The sequence below is a fragment of the Taurulus bubalis genome, assembly GCF_910589615.1.
Source record: "Taurulus bubalis genome assembly, chromosome: 9".
In the NCBI taxonomy this organism is placed as follows: domain Eukaryota; kingdom Metazoa; phylum Chordata; class Actinopteri; order Perciformes; family Cottidae; genus Taurulus; species Taurulus bubalis.
Genome location: NC_136597.1, coordinates 16459647 through 16477521, shown reverse-complemented (window position 1 = coordinate 16477521; position 17875 = coordinate 16459647). Strand labels below are relative to the sequence as shown.

Here is a 17875-nt window from a genome sequence, read left to right as displayed (position 1 = left end):
ACTCTAGCTTTATAACTTTGAGTTGAATCTCAATCACTGATAATATTTCACTGTAACTCTAAGACAGTGCAGAAAAATCTAAATCATCCGTTTCCTTTAAAATAGATTGGCTGTGCTATTGCTATATGAGTGTGGATCTCTGACGAGAGAAACTCAATACAAGCTGCGAGCAAATAAATTAAGACGCAGGAGCAAGGCCATGTTTCTCAATCAGTGTAAGGAGTCTGTCATCGCAGTGGAGATAAATATAGGGTGAGCAAACTGGGACTCTCTACAACGTATCTGTAGACTGAAGAGAGGAAACATCGTCTGTCTCCTTTTTTCTTTTCCCGGTTACATTCACTCCTACTACTGCCTCCCTCTGGCCACTCTATTCCCAATCTAAACTCAGACACACGCGCCACATAGTACACATTAAAACAGGGGATTGGCAGAATATTGCAAACACCCCTGAAATATAATTAAATAAAATAAAATAATGCATTAATTATTTTTCCAGTTTTTGTTAAGAGTGCAAATTCAGCCCTATGGTGATTTTTGAGGACAGTTTTGGGGATTTTATTAAAATATTGTTACGCGTTTCTGTTATATGTAGGTATTTTTAAATCCATTTGTATGTTTTGTCTCATCTTTTGTATACACTTAATGTAGATACTCAAGCCTTTGTTTTATTGTGTATCATAGTCTGAACAGTAAGTCAGACAATCAGTATATTGTACTTCATCTGCAAGAGTGAGAGAGGATTAGCTCGAGGTAATCAGGAGATCTGCTCGGTTCGAGAAAGAGCATTCTGGCTACACGACCTGTGTGTGTGTGTGTGTGTGTGTGTGTGTGTGTGTGTGTGTGTGTGCACGCGCGTGTGTGTGTGTGTGTGCGAGCGTTAGCTAGCTCTCTGCTATTCGAGCTGTGAGACAGAGCCCCAGACTGCCGACGGTAGATTAGAGGTGAGACGTCTAATCTTAGTGTAATCAGCTGCTGCATCTGATCCTCCGCTCCACACCATCTCTCTCAACAGGTCCAAACAGAAACTCATCGCACAGCGACGCAGCGTTGCTGAGGTAGGAGACGGTGACCGCGTATATCTGGTGTCCGGCATCAAAGTAAAAAAAAAGAAAAAAGGAAAGTACAATAGGAAATTTAAGCCGTTGATCTTTTGCTGTAACCTCTGCCACAGGCAATTTGTATTTTTATTGTTTAACAGCAACTGCTACTCAGTCAATACAACAGAGCGTATGTAAAACTGTCAGGGAAATGTACAGGAAAACCACAGCGTGCTGAGAATTATAGCCTTGTGGTCAAAGAAAGTGCTGTCGAGGGGCCGCCCCTTACAAGGAATGAAGAAAGAAGGGGAGTCAGACCGAGAGAAGAGAGGTGGCTGCCTCACAAAGTAAATCGATTTAAGTCCTTAGCAGTCAGACTTGAGAGAGGACATCACAGTTATTGGCACAATGAGTATCTGTTTTCATCTAGAATACTTCACCTTCTAATGGCTTCATGATTTGTCCAGTTGGTTGAATGACAGAGGAGAGGAGAGGAGAGGAGAGGAGAGGAGAGGAGAGGAGAGTCTGCCAGTGAACAGCTGCCCCTGTAATTTATATTGATGAGGGGACTGGCATGGCGGGGAGCTTCCAGCAGTTTGATCACTCAGGCAGAGTGGGGAGTTAGTCAGAGACACGGCCCATCCCTGTGGTCTAGGTTGGACTATGAAGACCTCCTAAAACACACACACACACACACACACACACACACACACACACACACACACACACACACACACACACCCACACACACACACACACGTACAAGCAAGACTGCCAGGCAAATTACGAGTGGCGGTGTGGACTGGCGTAGTGGGGAAGCCAATGTTTTCACTCCGAGAACAGAAATAGATCTGCAGCCTGGCTATAACCATGTCGGGCAGAGCGGTCGCCATCATTATTACTCCACCATATAATCACCAGGCTTCTCTAAGAGAGACCTTCCCTCCATATTCTCAATGACCATTAACCAGCCCTTGAACTTGTTCTTGTGCACACAGTTCTGACGAGGTTCTACAGCCGCTTCCTGTCTGCGAGGCACAGCAATCAACTACTTGTTAAGGGGCTTTACTTTGATTTCCTCACAAGGACACGATTTGAATATTTCTCACTGATATGAGACAGCGTGGTCCAGTCTCTGCCCAGGGCTTTGAACCCAAGACTCCTAAATCATGCTCTTTGATTTGAGCCCCCTTCCGGTGTTGAGGTGCTTAGTGCCGCACTAATTAAGATAGTAGGGTGGTGGATGGTGGGTCAAAGCGTTTCTGTGCTACCTTGAAGATATCCTGACACAAACATGAACATGCACACGCACACATCCAAAATGAAACACCAAAACCCCTCCAGACAAGCAAATAGCTTAACACACAATCATGCTGCTGTTTTGACAGGGCTGTTTGAGTAAGGTAGACCTGTCTAGAAGATCATATCCTTTGCCCTGCTGTCTGATGTAAGAAAGAGCCGGGGTGTTTTACAGGGCGAGATGCAGCTTCTCACAATCTGAAACTCTTCGACCGCTCTTACAGAAAAGCCCTCTGGCCTTCCCTCTCCACAAGTTTCATCAGCGTGATCAGAGGGAAAGGATAGCCTTCAGGGCTAGTTTCTTTCGTTCACACAGTGGGGTATGAACACACACGTGCACACGCACGCACACACACACACACACACACACACACACAAAGGATCTAGACACTTAAACAGAGACACTGCAGTACAACGCACAAAAGCGTTTTTACATGCCTTTTCGATTACACTTCACACGTGTCAAAATAGAGTTCAAATCTCCTGGAAATCATTGATTTCTACAGGTTTGACTGTTCATCAATTCTTCATGAGTTGACTGAAATTGAAAAGGCAGCAGTGGTGGTTAGACAAGGTGAAGCCCGTGTACTATTGTTGTTCAGCATAAAGAAGTATGTACCTTTCAATTGCAGTGATAGGATCTGTACATGAAGAATACAGTCTTGGTAGTTAATGCAGCCTTTAGAAGTTGCAAACCACCACACAACACCACATCCGTGTTGCTCAGCTGCAAGGCCTTGCAGAAAACAAAGAAGTGCTTCAGCACACTGTCTGCTTCAACTGTGCATGATTATCAAACAGTCATATGACTGCACAGCATTTTAATTTCCTCTCTGGGGTTATCATCATATTCACTCCAGAATGGAGAAATACAAAACAGTGGAAGTGGATGGCACTGATCTAATTGAGGGTATTGATTTATTACAAAACTAGTCAGGTAACAATATGCATATAGGCACTGATGAAAGAAGAGTCAACAGAAACAAGATGATCTTATCATCTCTACTGTATATAAGGTACGGAGAATTTGTTTCCCCCACATTAAGTCAGTGTAGAATCGTAGAATTAAATGACATTGCTTACAGCCTTAAAATTGTCGTGCAACACAAATAAAAAGTAATAAAAAAAATCTGTGTACTCACAAGTATGTGTCTTCTTTGCTACTGAGATACCTGCAATGAGAAAACAAGCAAAGCATGAAAATATACCCACCAAATAAAAACTTCACATGTCTCTGCTTATGGCTGTCTTGGCCAGGTCTCCCTCGAAAAAGAGATTTTTAATCTCAATGGGACTCTCCTGGTTAAATAAAGGTTTAAATAAAAACATAAAAAGAGGTTGACCCTGTGGTTCAACACACTGTCACTGTCCAAGGTCACTGAGGTCTGCAGGCCCAGGGCTAGCATGTGTGTAGGCTGGTGTCGGACCTGCAGCCATGCTACATTAACATCCACGACGATGCGGTTGAAACTCTATTCTCTGCGGGCAATGAATGCAAAATTATACTTAAACAAACAACATTTGGAATGCTAATGTGTTGAGCAGCTGCCCTGTTTGGGCATGAGCACATGACTAAGCCTGTGGCCCAGAGCACGATGAAGGCACTTTGACCTCCCTGTTAGTTAGTTAATCCTTTATTTATATATTGAGATTAGGACCTCTTTTTAATTGTTAAAAAGAGGTCCTAATCAAGAGAGACTGTTTACAAAAAAACATATATGAAAGCACGAGACAAAAGAATACATCTAAGCATACATTATGGTACACAACAACAATGAAGTCAGGATATAAAGAAAACAATTACATGTAGCAATACATTTTTTTTTTTAAAGGGTCCTGGATACCAGCAGTTGGTGAAATGGCACAGATTGAACATATTTATATATTGTGAGAATAAATCAGACCTGCAAACTCTAGAGTGGATTTTTATATGCAAATTAAGCCTTTTGAGTACAAACATATACTTTACATACTGCTGGGGGGATTTTGTATTTGCCCCTGGGCACTAATGAAGTCATACCGATGAAATATCCAGGTTTTTTAATTAATATCAATTATTTATTTATTTTCTGTCTTGTTAATTTAAATTTGCAAAGTAACTAAATTTTCCAGATAAATGTAGTAGAGGAAAAAGTACAACATTTGCCTCTGAGATGCAGAAAATACAAATATTCAAGTGAAGTACAAGTTCCTTTAAATTTAATATAAAAGTAAGGACACACATATTAGCAAGCAGTGCAGCAATTAAATGAGCACTGAGGGGTCGATGATGAAGGATCTAAATTATTCTCATCCTTAAACCTCATACAGTTTACACTCACCAGTTTATTGTAAACCTCATGCTGAGAGTGCGGCCTGAGAGATAGTGTAATGGTAGAGGTAGAACAGATTTGAGAAACAATATATGAGATAGAAGCAGTGATGTACGCAAGTTGCAAACTGCTTATCAAACAAGTGGCCGTCTGACCAGTGTGAGTCAAACTGAGGTGGAGCTGGGCTGCCACTGCTCATGCTGCCCTGTTTCGCCCCTTCGGGTGTCAACTCATCGAGTGAGCCACTTCGGCTCTTGCTGTCTGCAACATTGCTCTAATGCCCCAGGAGCCTGACGCGGACGAGCGCACAGCCAGCCGTGGTCCCCAGCGGCCCGCTGGATGCTTATGCTTTGCGGGGCGAGAGCACACTAATAGATCCCACTTGTCATGCGGAAGCAATGGCTAATTTTTCTACAGCTTGCATTTGAAACTCGGGGGACGGCGAACTGAAATGATTCAATAACTCTCTGTGAAAAAGGCGTCTGGCCGGAGATAACAATGTTTCAGACACGTTTGAGGGGAAACGAGTCAAAGAGCAACGAGGGGGAAAACAAATAAGCCCTTCAGCCTCCTATAGACATACACACAGAAACACGTAACTAATATCAACTCCGCTGAGCAGAAAGAGGGGAAACGATCACCTAGGGGCTGGCCGTCTGTGATGGAGCTCTAGCATTGTTCCATTGCTCAGGGCCAAAAGCTTCTGTTCTGTCCAACTGTGACATTACGCAAGGAGAAAATAAACAGTAATCCAGTCTTAATTCTACACTTCAATCAAATGACATTGAAGCCAGCGAGAGCTGATGGTCCATTAAAGAGCAGTGGTCTCAAGGTGCTGCGACACAAGGCAGCTGTAAAAGCCAATATTAAGCATTTAACTGGCTCTTTGTTTCGATGGGCACGACAACCTCTCCGACCATTAAAGTAACATAGCTGGTGTGCTCTGTGGAAACTGTATTAGAAAAAAATTGCAAATCAGCAGCTTCTTACTGGCTTTTTGTCAAACCTCACATTACAGTTACCGACATATGAAGAACAATTCTCAAACTATTTAAGATGAGTCTGGTGACAATTAGAAAAGGGATATTATAAAAATCAAAAGGCGTGGTATTTCATATAAAAGGTGCATAGCAAACAGCGGGTGCAAAAAGTGACAGAATTTTTAAAAACAGCCTATTTACACAGAGAACAACCATTTGAAAAAAAATGTTTATGACAAAGGAAGTGAAAGAAACACAAGTATGTGGAGAGTATGCATGTGCTTTTGCCCAAGGTAAGCCACACAGACCACAGTGATAATACTCAGGAGCTGTTGTGCCATCACTGGCTTCTTCACTGACAACACGTGATCTGGCACTGTAAAGGCTCTTGTTTCTAATTCTCAAATGTTGAACTCTACATCAAAGATGCAGTAATGAATGGTCATTATTGCCTATTTAATAAACTTAAGCCCACCACACTTTTTTTAATCTTAGTGTAATTTTGATACTACGTTTTACCCCTATTGCCACACTGCTTCATGAGCTCATGACTTTTTCTCACTACTAATACTAAGCATTGTGTATGCCTAGGGCCTAAAATGTACTACTGCATAATAATAGTGAATTTGTTTTGAAACCGGCATTGTTTTAATCATCCAGTAGTCAACTTCTTCCTTTCTTTGTCATTGCAGTCAGCAGAAATGTGTACCACAACACCACCATGTATGCACCGTGCACGTGTGTCCTCGTGCCACAGGAAACGGATAAACCTTGTTTTTCTTTCTTTTTTATGTGCCCCTACCCTAGTGGTCAAAAACTCCACCACGTACCATACAAAAATGTCAAAAAGTCAATAAAACCAGATGTACAGAAAGAGATCACATTTACCTACATGTAAATCACAAACTCCAGAAGTAAACACAGAAACAGAAAAAACAGCCAGAGCTGTGTGTTGTTTCTAATAGGGGTCCTGACAACAACTCTCAACACTCCATCTCTCACTCTACGCATCCCAAACACCTAATAAAATTAAAACTATTCTCTTCACTAATGTGTTCTAAAATGCAGAGAAAACCAATTTTGTCCTCACAGCAAACACTCACTTGGCCTGTTGCTATGCAGGTTACAGGAAGCAGGAGGGGTGGTAAGTGAGCCCACTTCCTCCTCTGTGTGTCATTCAGAGCCCTGTGATTGGAGGTGGCAAGGCAAAGGGGCCACAACGCCAATGAATGAGTCAGGCGGTGGGAAAGAAGGAGTTAGCTCTGGGCACTGACATTGGCAATGCCTGCCAGCTCATGTCTTCTCCACTGGATGGCAGGTTCAGAGGTCAGTGTGGAGGTGAAGCTCTCCTTGGCTGACAAACAGGCTGCTATACACTCTTACAACTTGAGGTCCGCCTTTCATTAACACCAAAGTGCCTTGTGGGGATTATTTATATGATAAAGATATTGAAGTTAAAATTCAAGACTGTTGTCTCGCAGCTGAATTCTAATTTCAACGTTTGTCGCGATGGAAGGAGGGACAGTTGTCGCTGTGTGGCCTTTGATCAGTCATATTTCCACTTGCATTGATAAACAATTCAGCACATGTTCTCATGAGACTTCGCCTATGCTAGAGAGCAACTGTGCAGGCGAGTGGAGGTTAACCTCCACCACATCTATCTGCAGGGGGGGCACACATCCTGTAAACATGCCATTTAGACAGGAGGAGAGTGAGTCTGGGTTTGGCAGCCTCGGTGCTGCAGCCGGCTGTGGAGCACCGTGCCATCGCAGGCGACTCAAAGTGACAGCGCTGTAATGAAGTCTGAGGCGCATGGCAGGCTGTACGTCATAATTTCAGGTTCCTTAAAGCCTGACAGGGAATGATTATCATGGATGGTTATTGTCACCCTGCCTCCCTGGGAGACGAGGCGTGCTCTGGGGTTGTTGCACCGTGACATTCAAAGTTACAGTCTCCTTCATATAATGGAGCTGTCCTCTCAGCGCGCTAATGGGAGCGATCCATTTAACCTGTGCCAGAAACACACAGACGAGGAGGTTCCTAATGCGAGGCCTCTCCCGTGGGGACGTCACACTCCCCCCCTGGCTGCTCCCTTCCTGCTGCTTGATTCATTGACTGGTGCTCCTCACTTATCCTCATTCACTGTTCAGTCTGGGGAGACAGGGAGGCTCGCTTCCTGCCGCCTGCTCCACATGCCGCCGCTGCACGCCCGCCGCACACAAGGACATAGCCGGCCCAACAGACCCAGCAGCTGGAAGAGCCAGGGAGGGCCCAGTGAGGAACAGACCCGACATCTACTGGAAGTATCGGTCAATACCATAGGCCTTGGGAATGCTAACGGTACAGACGCGCTACAGTTAATAAGGCCTCTCAGACAGAAAGAAACATCAGACAATAATGAGAAGGGTTGGTCATGGTCCTGTCTTAATGATGGCAGCTGTATGCGACTGTTAATTTTAGTCTACTCCTGAGGTTGCTGGTTAATGATGTCACCTAAGTGTGGTCATCTTAAGAATGATAGATGTAGCCACATTCAGTAGTCCATCTTTTGAGTACTGCCGCCCTCCCGCCTGCCAAAATACTGCTACATTCCTGAGAGAAAATAATTAGAAACAATTAATGTGTTTCTCTTCTTAGCCATAACATAGCTCCAAAACATATTTTGCTGTGAGTTATGTTGCATACATCTTTTGACATTGTACAAATTCAGGCATGAATGAGGAGGTGACTTGTTTAGATAGTGGGCAAATCATATATATACAAATCTTAAAATAATGTAACTGGTCAGACAGTTTTATGTGCAGCTAAAGTATAAAGATATGATGCAAGGTTACTCTAGCGTTAATGCTCATCTCATCAAAAGTCATAAAATAGGATGGATGAGCTGATTCAAGGACCTCTGTGCTGTTCTAACTTTGGCAGTCTGAAGGCCAAGTTTCATACACAAAGTCATTTAAACAATCTTCCATTTTGCAGTGACACACTTTGCCTTATTAGCTATTATACTGCTATAAACTAAACATACAAAAATGTAATGATTAAAAAAGCACAATGATTCTAATCAGCTGCCCCCTAATATACTAAAACACTTAATCCATGGAGAGGCCAATTCTCTGGGGAGGCTCAAGAGAAAAATGACTTCTCTGTCTCCAGGCGCTGTTATTTCTGGTCATTTCTAATTGGTTTTAACTAAAAGCAACCACTCCGAGACTCCACAGGTTACGCCAATGCATCGCTATGGAATTGTCTGCAAATAGAAGATATACATCCAAATTAGTTTTAGAGGACACCACAATTGTCTTTCAGAGGATGAAAGGAGAAAGGGCAGAACAAAATAAAAGCATACATGTGTTACTGAGAAAGGAAAGAAGTTGAATGATCCCAACTGAAGAGGAGGGACGTTATCAGGGTGACCCTGAGATCATCGAAACCCAAGCTGACTTGAGGTACCATGTCAGACGCACCTCGCCCCCTATAAATGTCTCCCAGGCTTCATGTACAACGTCTCCCCTTGCGCGGTTCTGCATTGCTGGGCCTGTGAGTCTCCAGGTGAGTCCTCAGTGCTGTTTGGTGGCTCGTGAATTATACATTGCAGCAGAGGAATTGACGTGGCCCAGGAGGGCCGAGAAACAGCAGGCATGGCTGGGAGGCAGATTGAAGACTCTGACGGAATTTTAATTGTACCGCAGGGAACGCTGCGATAAGTGCTATTGTTATTGGTAAGACACTGCTGCACAGGTTCACTTACCTGAGAGCTTTTAAAAAAAAAGAAGTGACTAGAAGACAAAACCCCCCAAAACGACTGTTTGACAACGTCCAAAGATACATGGCCAACAGCCCTTTAGTTAATAACTGCTCTGTGGAGTGTGGTTCATGTACCTGTCATACTTATAATTATCATTACGCTCTGTCTGCTCAGTATTTATCTGCAACATGCTCAGAGGACCAGTGAAGGTCAGCTGTGGCGAAGGGAGAAAAATTCAGGAAACATGTGCAAACTAAAAAAGGAACCGTTCAATCAGAAACCGCAGAGGCATTCCATTCAGTTGTTTTGTTGCATGATTCAGTACAGTACTGCAGGTGAAAAGCCAAAATGTGAGGCTTTTCTGCTGCTCTGATGTTGTTCACTCTGATCCTGGCTCTAGCTGTACTATACAGTAATTCTCCTCTGAGTGCGAGCTGGTCCCGGGGGACCTGACGGATGCAGGAAGGCCCAGGGCACTGGTCAAAGTGAGGCCAGGGGCACAGGCAGGCCTCTGTCAACTCTCTGTGCTGGCGGTTCCCAGCCCAGCGGTAATCTCCCAGTGATCCCGCCTCAACCACACATGAAACCCAATAGCCTTTCAGCCCGCACCATAAATAAAGACAAACCAAATTCAGCAGACCACCCTGGCTTACTTTACCATTATTGAGCTACACTGAACCGCAGTCTGAATAGACCACTGGGTGTGTTTACTCACTTAAACACAAAGGCTTTAACTACAGATGTGAAACGGATATGCTGTCAGAGGACCGTTTATTTCAAGTGGTGTAATTACATAGCCTTTCAGTAGTTTCTTTTATTCAGAATGTAAACAGAAAAATACATCGCAATTCCCAATATCACAATACAGTACACATAGAGGTTAGAGGTTGCTCTGCCTCTCTAGTCAACAGTAACATTCCCCAGAGACATCTCTTCTAAATCACATTACAATATATTAGCCCCACACAAGTTGAAATCTAAAGGGGGAATACAATTACCTGCATCTCCTAAGGCAGACACTCCAGTTATTCACAGTAATAGGTTGTAAGTGTATTACAGCCGGCCCGAAAGAGAAGTGCCCCTTTGGGCTAACCTATTCAGAATTGCTTAAATATTCACAATGCACAGCACACTGCAGTTAAATAAAGAGAGTCTCAGATATACAGTTAGCCTGAAATAGCTTGTTTTTATTTTTTATCTGTCGTCTGTTTCCATACATGGAATGGAAGGATGATTCAAAGGCCATCTACTTCAGGAAACCACGGCGGTTTTGCCAAAAGGCATATATTAATTTAACAGATGAAGTGTTGTTCAATGTTTGTATACTCAACTCCCCTTTCCGAGCTCAGTTTTTCATTTCATCTCAAGAGTAGCAGTTATAAAAATACGGGATTAGAACATATGAGTTGATATGTGCTCTGACAGATAGTGACAATCTGTTACCAGAGCTGTCCAGGTCTGTCAATAGACTGTCCACACCAGCCTGGGAAGGAGGGGCTGCTGGGACTAGGGCTTTGATGACAAACTAATGTCAGCTAATATCAGCTATATAAAGGCTGACTCAGAAATATATTGGAACCCTTTCATTACCATCCCTCATTCAGTCTCAATTATCATCCAGTAAAGTACAGTACAGCGGGCACTTGTCTAATGAACAAGGGTCTATGGGGAAGGATCACTCCATGCGAGTGTATTGGAAGTCAAGGTCCCACAACAGTGGACTCGTGGCTCTGCTGATAAGGACTTGGTTGTAATTGCTCAAAAGGGAGGGAACTGCAGCCCCATTAGGTCTGGTCTTAGCACTTGCCAATAAGCCAAACTGCCCCTCTGAAGCTTCCCATGTAATGAAAACTTCCTCTGAGATGAATTACATGTCTGTCAATCCACTAATTAATATCATGGACATGTCTTGGCTTCTCCGCAGTAACGAACGGAGTCAGAGAGATGGGGATACAGAGGGAGGGTATATCTGAGCACCGGAAGACATATAGGAAGGAGAAGCCGAGGCAAACTAGCGAGCGCGGCTACTGTGATTCACTGCAGTCATCGTCGGCACTTAGTGCAGCATCTATTTTTCATGTATTTCATAATTAAAACCTGCGAGTTCTGTAAGCCCTCCATGCTCATGCAGATCAAAGGTAGTCCTATTAGCAGGGAGTTCATCAGTGGAGCCACTCTTCTATTTCCAGGCAAGAGAGCATGCTTAAAGCACAAATACCCTGTAATTACACACATGTATGATAACGGAACAGCCACGGAGCTGGACTATGATTAATAGAACACAGATCACAGTTTCCACCTCCTGTTTCAAAGCTAACACAACAGAGGACTTTACACGCGAGGATAACCCATGTGTAGCAGATAAAGAGGTTGATGAAAGACTGAATACATATTTCACACATCGCCTCTTGTGGCGCAGGTGGAGTGTGATTCATATTTTGCATTCTCCCTCCCCCCGCTGCATTCTCTATGTAAATGTAATCGGAGGATAACGCGGGATAAAGCTCTGCAGAGTGAAGGCATGAAGCCTCACTTCTGCATGGATAGAGGAGTACAAACCCACCTCATGTAGTGTAATCAACAGACTGAGCTGTGTTACGTTATTTATTTGCCACATTGACTTTTACTACAAGGCACCCAGCCTGGATGCCCAGACTGAGAGTTTATTTCCACCAACACGGTCACTAGAAAGCTGAAAGCACTTTCCTTTATTTTGAAAGAAAATGTGTCGCAAAAAAAATCACAACTAATGTCACAATTATAAAATATAATATTTGAAAATGTTAACATTTGGTGGAGCAAAAAACATGGTTTTCTGTCCACTCAATCAACTGAAAAAGCCCTCAGATGTGTCTTGAACCCCTTGTGGGGTCATAGCCCCCAGGTTAGAAACCACTGATATGTCTGATATATATATATATCTATATATATATATATATAGATATATATATAGATATATATATATGATAGTAAGTCATAGTAAATCTACCAAGGGTAATTACATATAGAGTATTATCATGATAATTTGTTTGTGGCTTATAACTTGTAAGTACATGCTTTGCAGTAATAGAAGAAGCATTCAGACCTCTTACTTAAGTAAAAGTATCAATACCAGAGTGTAAAAATACTCTATTTCAATATATTCTTACATTAAGAAATTTAAGTATTCCTTACATAATATGTGGCAAATTCTGAAGTATCTTAAATACCATTGGGTGGCATCATTTTATGAACTGTTGTATAAGTATGAAGTAGCATAAAATTGAAAAAGCCAAGTATGTTACACATACAAGTGAAGTACCCCAGAATGGTGCTTAAATACAGTACTTGAGTAAATACACTTATTTGCTTTCCAACTCTTTGCCACATCACCACCCACGATCGAAATCGATTAACCAGCAATTTATAATATCTCAATTTAAATCTAAAAACACTGCCTACTGTATCTTGCTGCTACAAAGCTTCCTGCTGTCAATGTGGTTATTCTTATGCTATTGCATAACAATGTCAGAGGAATAACTTGGGGTGAATTCATATGAAAGAGGAACTATAATTAGCTATACTAGCATTTGCACACTCATAGGCATTCCAGCTGAGTTGTTTATGCTTCCTTACTGAAAGCATAACAACTCTCCACTCCACAGCCAAGTTAACAGTTGTGAGCAAACCAATGAACTTCCCTCAAGGCTCATGAGGTCAGTTAAAGTTCATGCTACAATTGCCCTACACTAACAACACGACAAGGTAACAGGAAGGGCTTGTGGTGTATCAAGTAGGAAGATGACAATCCTAATATACACTCCTAATGTCACGTGATAAAAAAAAGGGCATTTGTCCAGGAGGCACAGCAAGATAACACATCCCACAGCCAAGTTAGGTTACAGAGAGGACAGACAGAGAGCAGGAATTTTGCACTTTACACGAGGGGAAAAATCCCATCAGCAATCACAATGCTGGCCTATAACTAAGGCAGCTTAAACATTCCCTTTTGTGTTCAGGAAGGCTTTGTGACATACTGCCCATTCTATTTTTTGGGGATCTACATTACATTATCGTTTATGTGACTATCAGCACTGAGATATAGACGGTCAGGCCCACGGTATCAGGAGCATACAGAGTACACCAAGGACCCAATACGCACTACACACATCCACAACATATGCACAGCCAGCCTGCTGACACTCCATACAATCACAAAGTCAAGAGGGGTCTGAGGTTGTGGAGTGGGGACTCCATACTGCAGACACAGCCATACATTCTCGGCAATATGAAAGCTTGCAGCCGTGGCCAGCAGTAATAATTAATAGCATAGTCTATAAGCATTCCATTAGGTGCAAGCAGCTGTCATAAACATCTTAATTAATTTACAAAGCAAGCAACTAGGGAATTATGGCGACGTAAAAATCTGCTTCCCTCTGCCGCTCCATAGCACTGGAACAGATCGGGCTTTTAAATTTTTAAACATGCCTTTCATGTTCTCTAGAGCACTAAAAAGCCTTTGAACAGTCAGCTTGTTAGGAGATGCACCTAGCAGCCCAATACCTACGGGTCGTCTTGCTATTCTTTTCATACAGTGACAAGAGGATTTGGGCTTTTCTTTCCTGCTCTTTGCAGCTTGACTCAAGGAATCTCTCTCTTCCCGTACAGCATCTACCCTCCTTCGTATTTTTCTTTACCACAGTGACATAACGGCGCTGTGTTTTTCAGTCACATCCATCTGAGCGCTCTTCTCCATCTTTCTCAGTTTCCCTTTCTTTCTATGAATTATAATTTTTTGGGACAAAGAGGACAAATATTTAGAGATAAACAGCTACTTTTAAACAATTTCCTCAGACGTACTTTGTGAAAGATTAGGAGCATGTCTATTGTCTCTCAATGGCAAGAATTGCTGACAGCTAACGGAGGTTGATTGGGGGAATCATAGGGTGGATGATATGCTTCCACGACGACCACCTGCAACCGCAATATGAGGCAGTGCAGAGTGGCAGCCGTGAGCTAGACTTCAGTGTTGATTTTGTTACATAAAACTATGAAGGAATGTGTTCCTCAACAACGAGACGATGATGAGACGGACCCGGCGACATTAAATCCTCACAGGGACGTTATCAAACATGCAGTATTGTTGACATGAAAATACATGACTTAAATATTCAATATAAAGTGTGAAAAAAAACATTTGACAAAAGACTAAACACAAGGCTAAACAAATGCTCTAAATCGTGTGTATTGCACCTTTAAGTCACAGTCATAGATTTGAATCTGAAATAAAACAGCAGAAGCTTTAACAAAGCTTTCAGATCCAAAAAGCTCCCACTGTGAGCCTTATGTAAGAGGGACATCCTCCTGGGGAAACTGCATGGTGCAGCTGACACTGGCAAAAGAACAAGGATGCCACTCTTGCACTGAACCGTAATCTGGACAGTGTAGTGCAACAGCAAGGGTCATAGTGTTGTGGTAAAATGTATTTCCCTTACCTGCTCTCACTCAGAGAGGGCAAGATTAGACTGGCCACTCCATTATAGGAGAAAGGCTTAAGAGCATTTCCACTTTCAGAGCTAGGATATCAGCAGCTTCTGACACTAAGCAGGGCTGACCCATCATTTTGGAGGAGAGGATATCAGCTGTCTGCCCAGCTATACAGTTCAGTCTGGGCTAAAAGTCTTATTTTTTCTAACCACTGCAGTTTAAAAGAAAGAAATGCATTCAGAGACTACAGTGCATGTGTGATTATTCTATTAAAAAGGAGCTGTATTTCACATTCTGAACATTAATATAGCAGAAAACAACTACTTGCTATGTAAAGTTATAGTGGAGTAATGTCTATCTATACAGAGAATGTCTACGCTCTGTCTTTGTGTGAGTTGTTGAAAGCGAGGTAAATATATATATATATTTATAAATATACATATACATATATATATATACATATACACATACATACATATATAAATATATATATATATATATATACACATACATACATACATTTATAAATATATATATACACATACATACATACATTTATAAATATATATATATACATATATATATATATATATATATATATATATATATATATATATATATATATACACATACATACATACATACATACATATATATATATATATATATATATATATATATATATATATATATATATATATATATATATATATATAAAATCTGCAACTATGAATCAATTTAACTATGCTTAACATCTACAGTATGTCATTTACCAAGCAGACATTGAATTTTAATGTGCCCATTACTCTCTGATGAAAGCCAGGCATCACATATCCCTTTTTTCTCACTCCCATTCTAACCTGCCTCTTCCTCCCCATCTCTCTCCATTTCAGCCCATGCCATATTTGCTTAACCCAGCCAGTGTGACAGCACTCAATGCTAAAGCACTCCCAAGGCAGATGATCAAAGTCAGCAGTCAATTCACATTACAATGCATTGATTTGATGTTTCCTAACCTCCCAGGCCTTTCTCTAATGCTGCCAAGGACCTTCAGGATATCTCACAGTGTACCTCCTTTCCCAGCTTTTCCCCGTCTCGCTCGCTCTCTTTCTGTGAGTGTAACTGACAATATGGGTGACAGAGATGTTTTTCTGGTCATGTTTGCATATGATTTGATATTCGGTCCAGTTAAAAACACGGACGGTGTAAAATAACGGGCCAGACTCAAACCCCGGTAGTAATTCATACGAGGCCGACCACTTCACAACCATCCTTCTTTTACTAGGTAATTACTGCCCTTCATTCACCTGCTGTTTCGAATATTGTTTTAGAGTAAATCACCCCCTTGTTCTCATATGCCACACTTCGTTTGCTTCTCATCATTTATTCATTTGCAATTCTTTATTGAGTTGGCTTCTATGCTTTAGTGACTGCCATTTCCCTCTGTAGGGATGTTCAGAGCACTTCCATGTTTTATTCAATTATGAAAACTTAATATGGTGGAAAGGTGTGCATGGCGCTCCCTCATAACCATGCATTATTTCACATATATTTATTATGCCTCACTGTTGTTGGGGGGCAGAGACTTGAACGAGCAGCCTAAACAGATGCATGCTCTTTTGTTCCTGGCCTTGACACCGGTGTGCAGCCCACACACAGAGAGTTAACATTACCATGTTTAACAACTGAATCTGTTGCATCTGTCTTGCTTTTGGGGGGAAGAGAGTTACTTTTTTCTCTCTCTCCACTCAGAGGTTGTCAAAATGTGTAAGCATCATGGTCACGGCACAGTGACACACTGACCTACAAGCACAAATGAGAACTTTGCCTGCCTTGATAAACACACACACACACACACACACACACACACACACACACACACACACACACACACACACACACACACACACACACACACACACACACACACACAGAGAACAAGGAGGAGGACAAGAAGGAGAGAGTGTGAGAGACAGAAAGAAGGAGAGAGAAACAGGAACTATTGATTTATGTAAGAGAGGTATTCCTTAAACAGCATTAGTCATCTTGGTTGTGTGAAGCGAACTGGCTCTTTAATTATTCCTCAGAAGCCAGACAAACTCAGCGCTGCGTGAAGAGCACCTATTGATTTCAGCCTGGCAGATGGGACACACTTACTTATAGCAATTCACAGACCGTGTGGATGATCAGAAAAGACAGAGAAGGCACTTACCTCCTATTCAATCTACAGAGTTACAACAAAGCACCTGTTAAGACTGGCCATTAAACAAGTGAGGCGGCCTCAAGAGTGCATCAAGTCGGACTACAGAGGTGAGAGAACCTGTTGTTTTGAGGCCACTGTATCAGACAGGTGATTGGCACCTGTTGTGGCAAATCACAGTGAGAGGTCCCACCAGCAGAGAGCACGAGGAGATGAGCTATTGTTATTGAGTGTAAAGAGTGGGCGGACAGGATGATGATGGCATAGGTGAGATATTTGTGATTTGTGTTCTGATGTGTTGAGTGGCGCTCCAACTATTAATAGTTTTTATTGATTTATATGTTTTTTTAATTAATTGATTTTCTGAAAATGATGATGAAGATGAATAATGTCCAAAATTGTGTATTAAAATGTCGTATACTTCCCGACTGAAGATATTCAAATTGTATGAATAACACAAATAGAAGAAGAACAAAAGAAAAAGCAGCAAGTCATTTCATAGAACCAGTCAATATTTGCCATTATTGCTGATAAATTGATTGTCACAATTCTTAATTCATTTTCTGTTATTCTGATAATAATTTCATCACTATTGCAGGCTGAGTTTCTGTTTGGCAAGACTCTTGTTTATCTGTGTGTGTGTGTGTGTGTGTGTGTGTGTGTGTGTGTGTGTGTGTGTGTGTGTGTGTGTGTGTGTGTGTGTGTGTATGAGTGCGAGAGAGAGAGAGAGAGAGAGAGAGAGAGAGAGAGAGAGCACAAGAAGGACATTTTTAGAGGACATAATTAGACAGAACTGTAGGAACAAATATTTAACACCATAGGACTGGCACCAT

General features: G+C 41.9%; 1 protein-coding gene across 1 annotated transcript in view; it reads right to left on the bottom strand.

Annotated features, from left to right (window-relative positions):
• Window positions 1-17875, bottom strand: part of roraa (RAR-related orphan receptor A, paralog a) — a gene marked incomplete at both ends in the record, with an annotated part of 166519 nt that overhangs the window by 49682 nt on the left and 98962 nt on the right. Inside the window, one exon of the mRNA XM_079223128.1 lies at window positions 3482-3511. Coding sequence (XP_079079254.1) covers window positions 3482-3511 — 30 coding nt within the window. The remainder of the gene's footprint in view (window positions 1-3481; window positions 3512-17875) is intronic.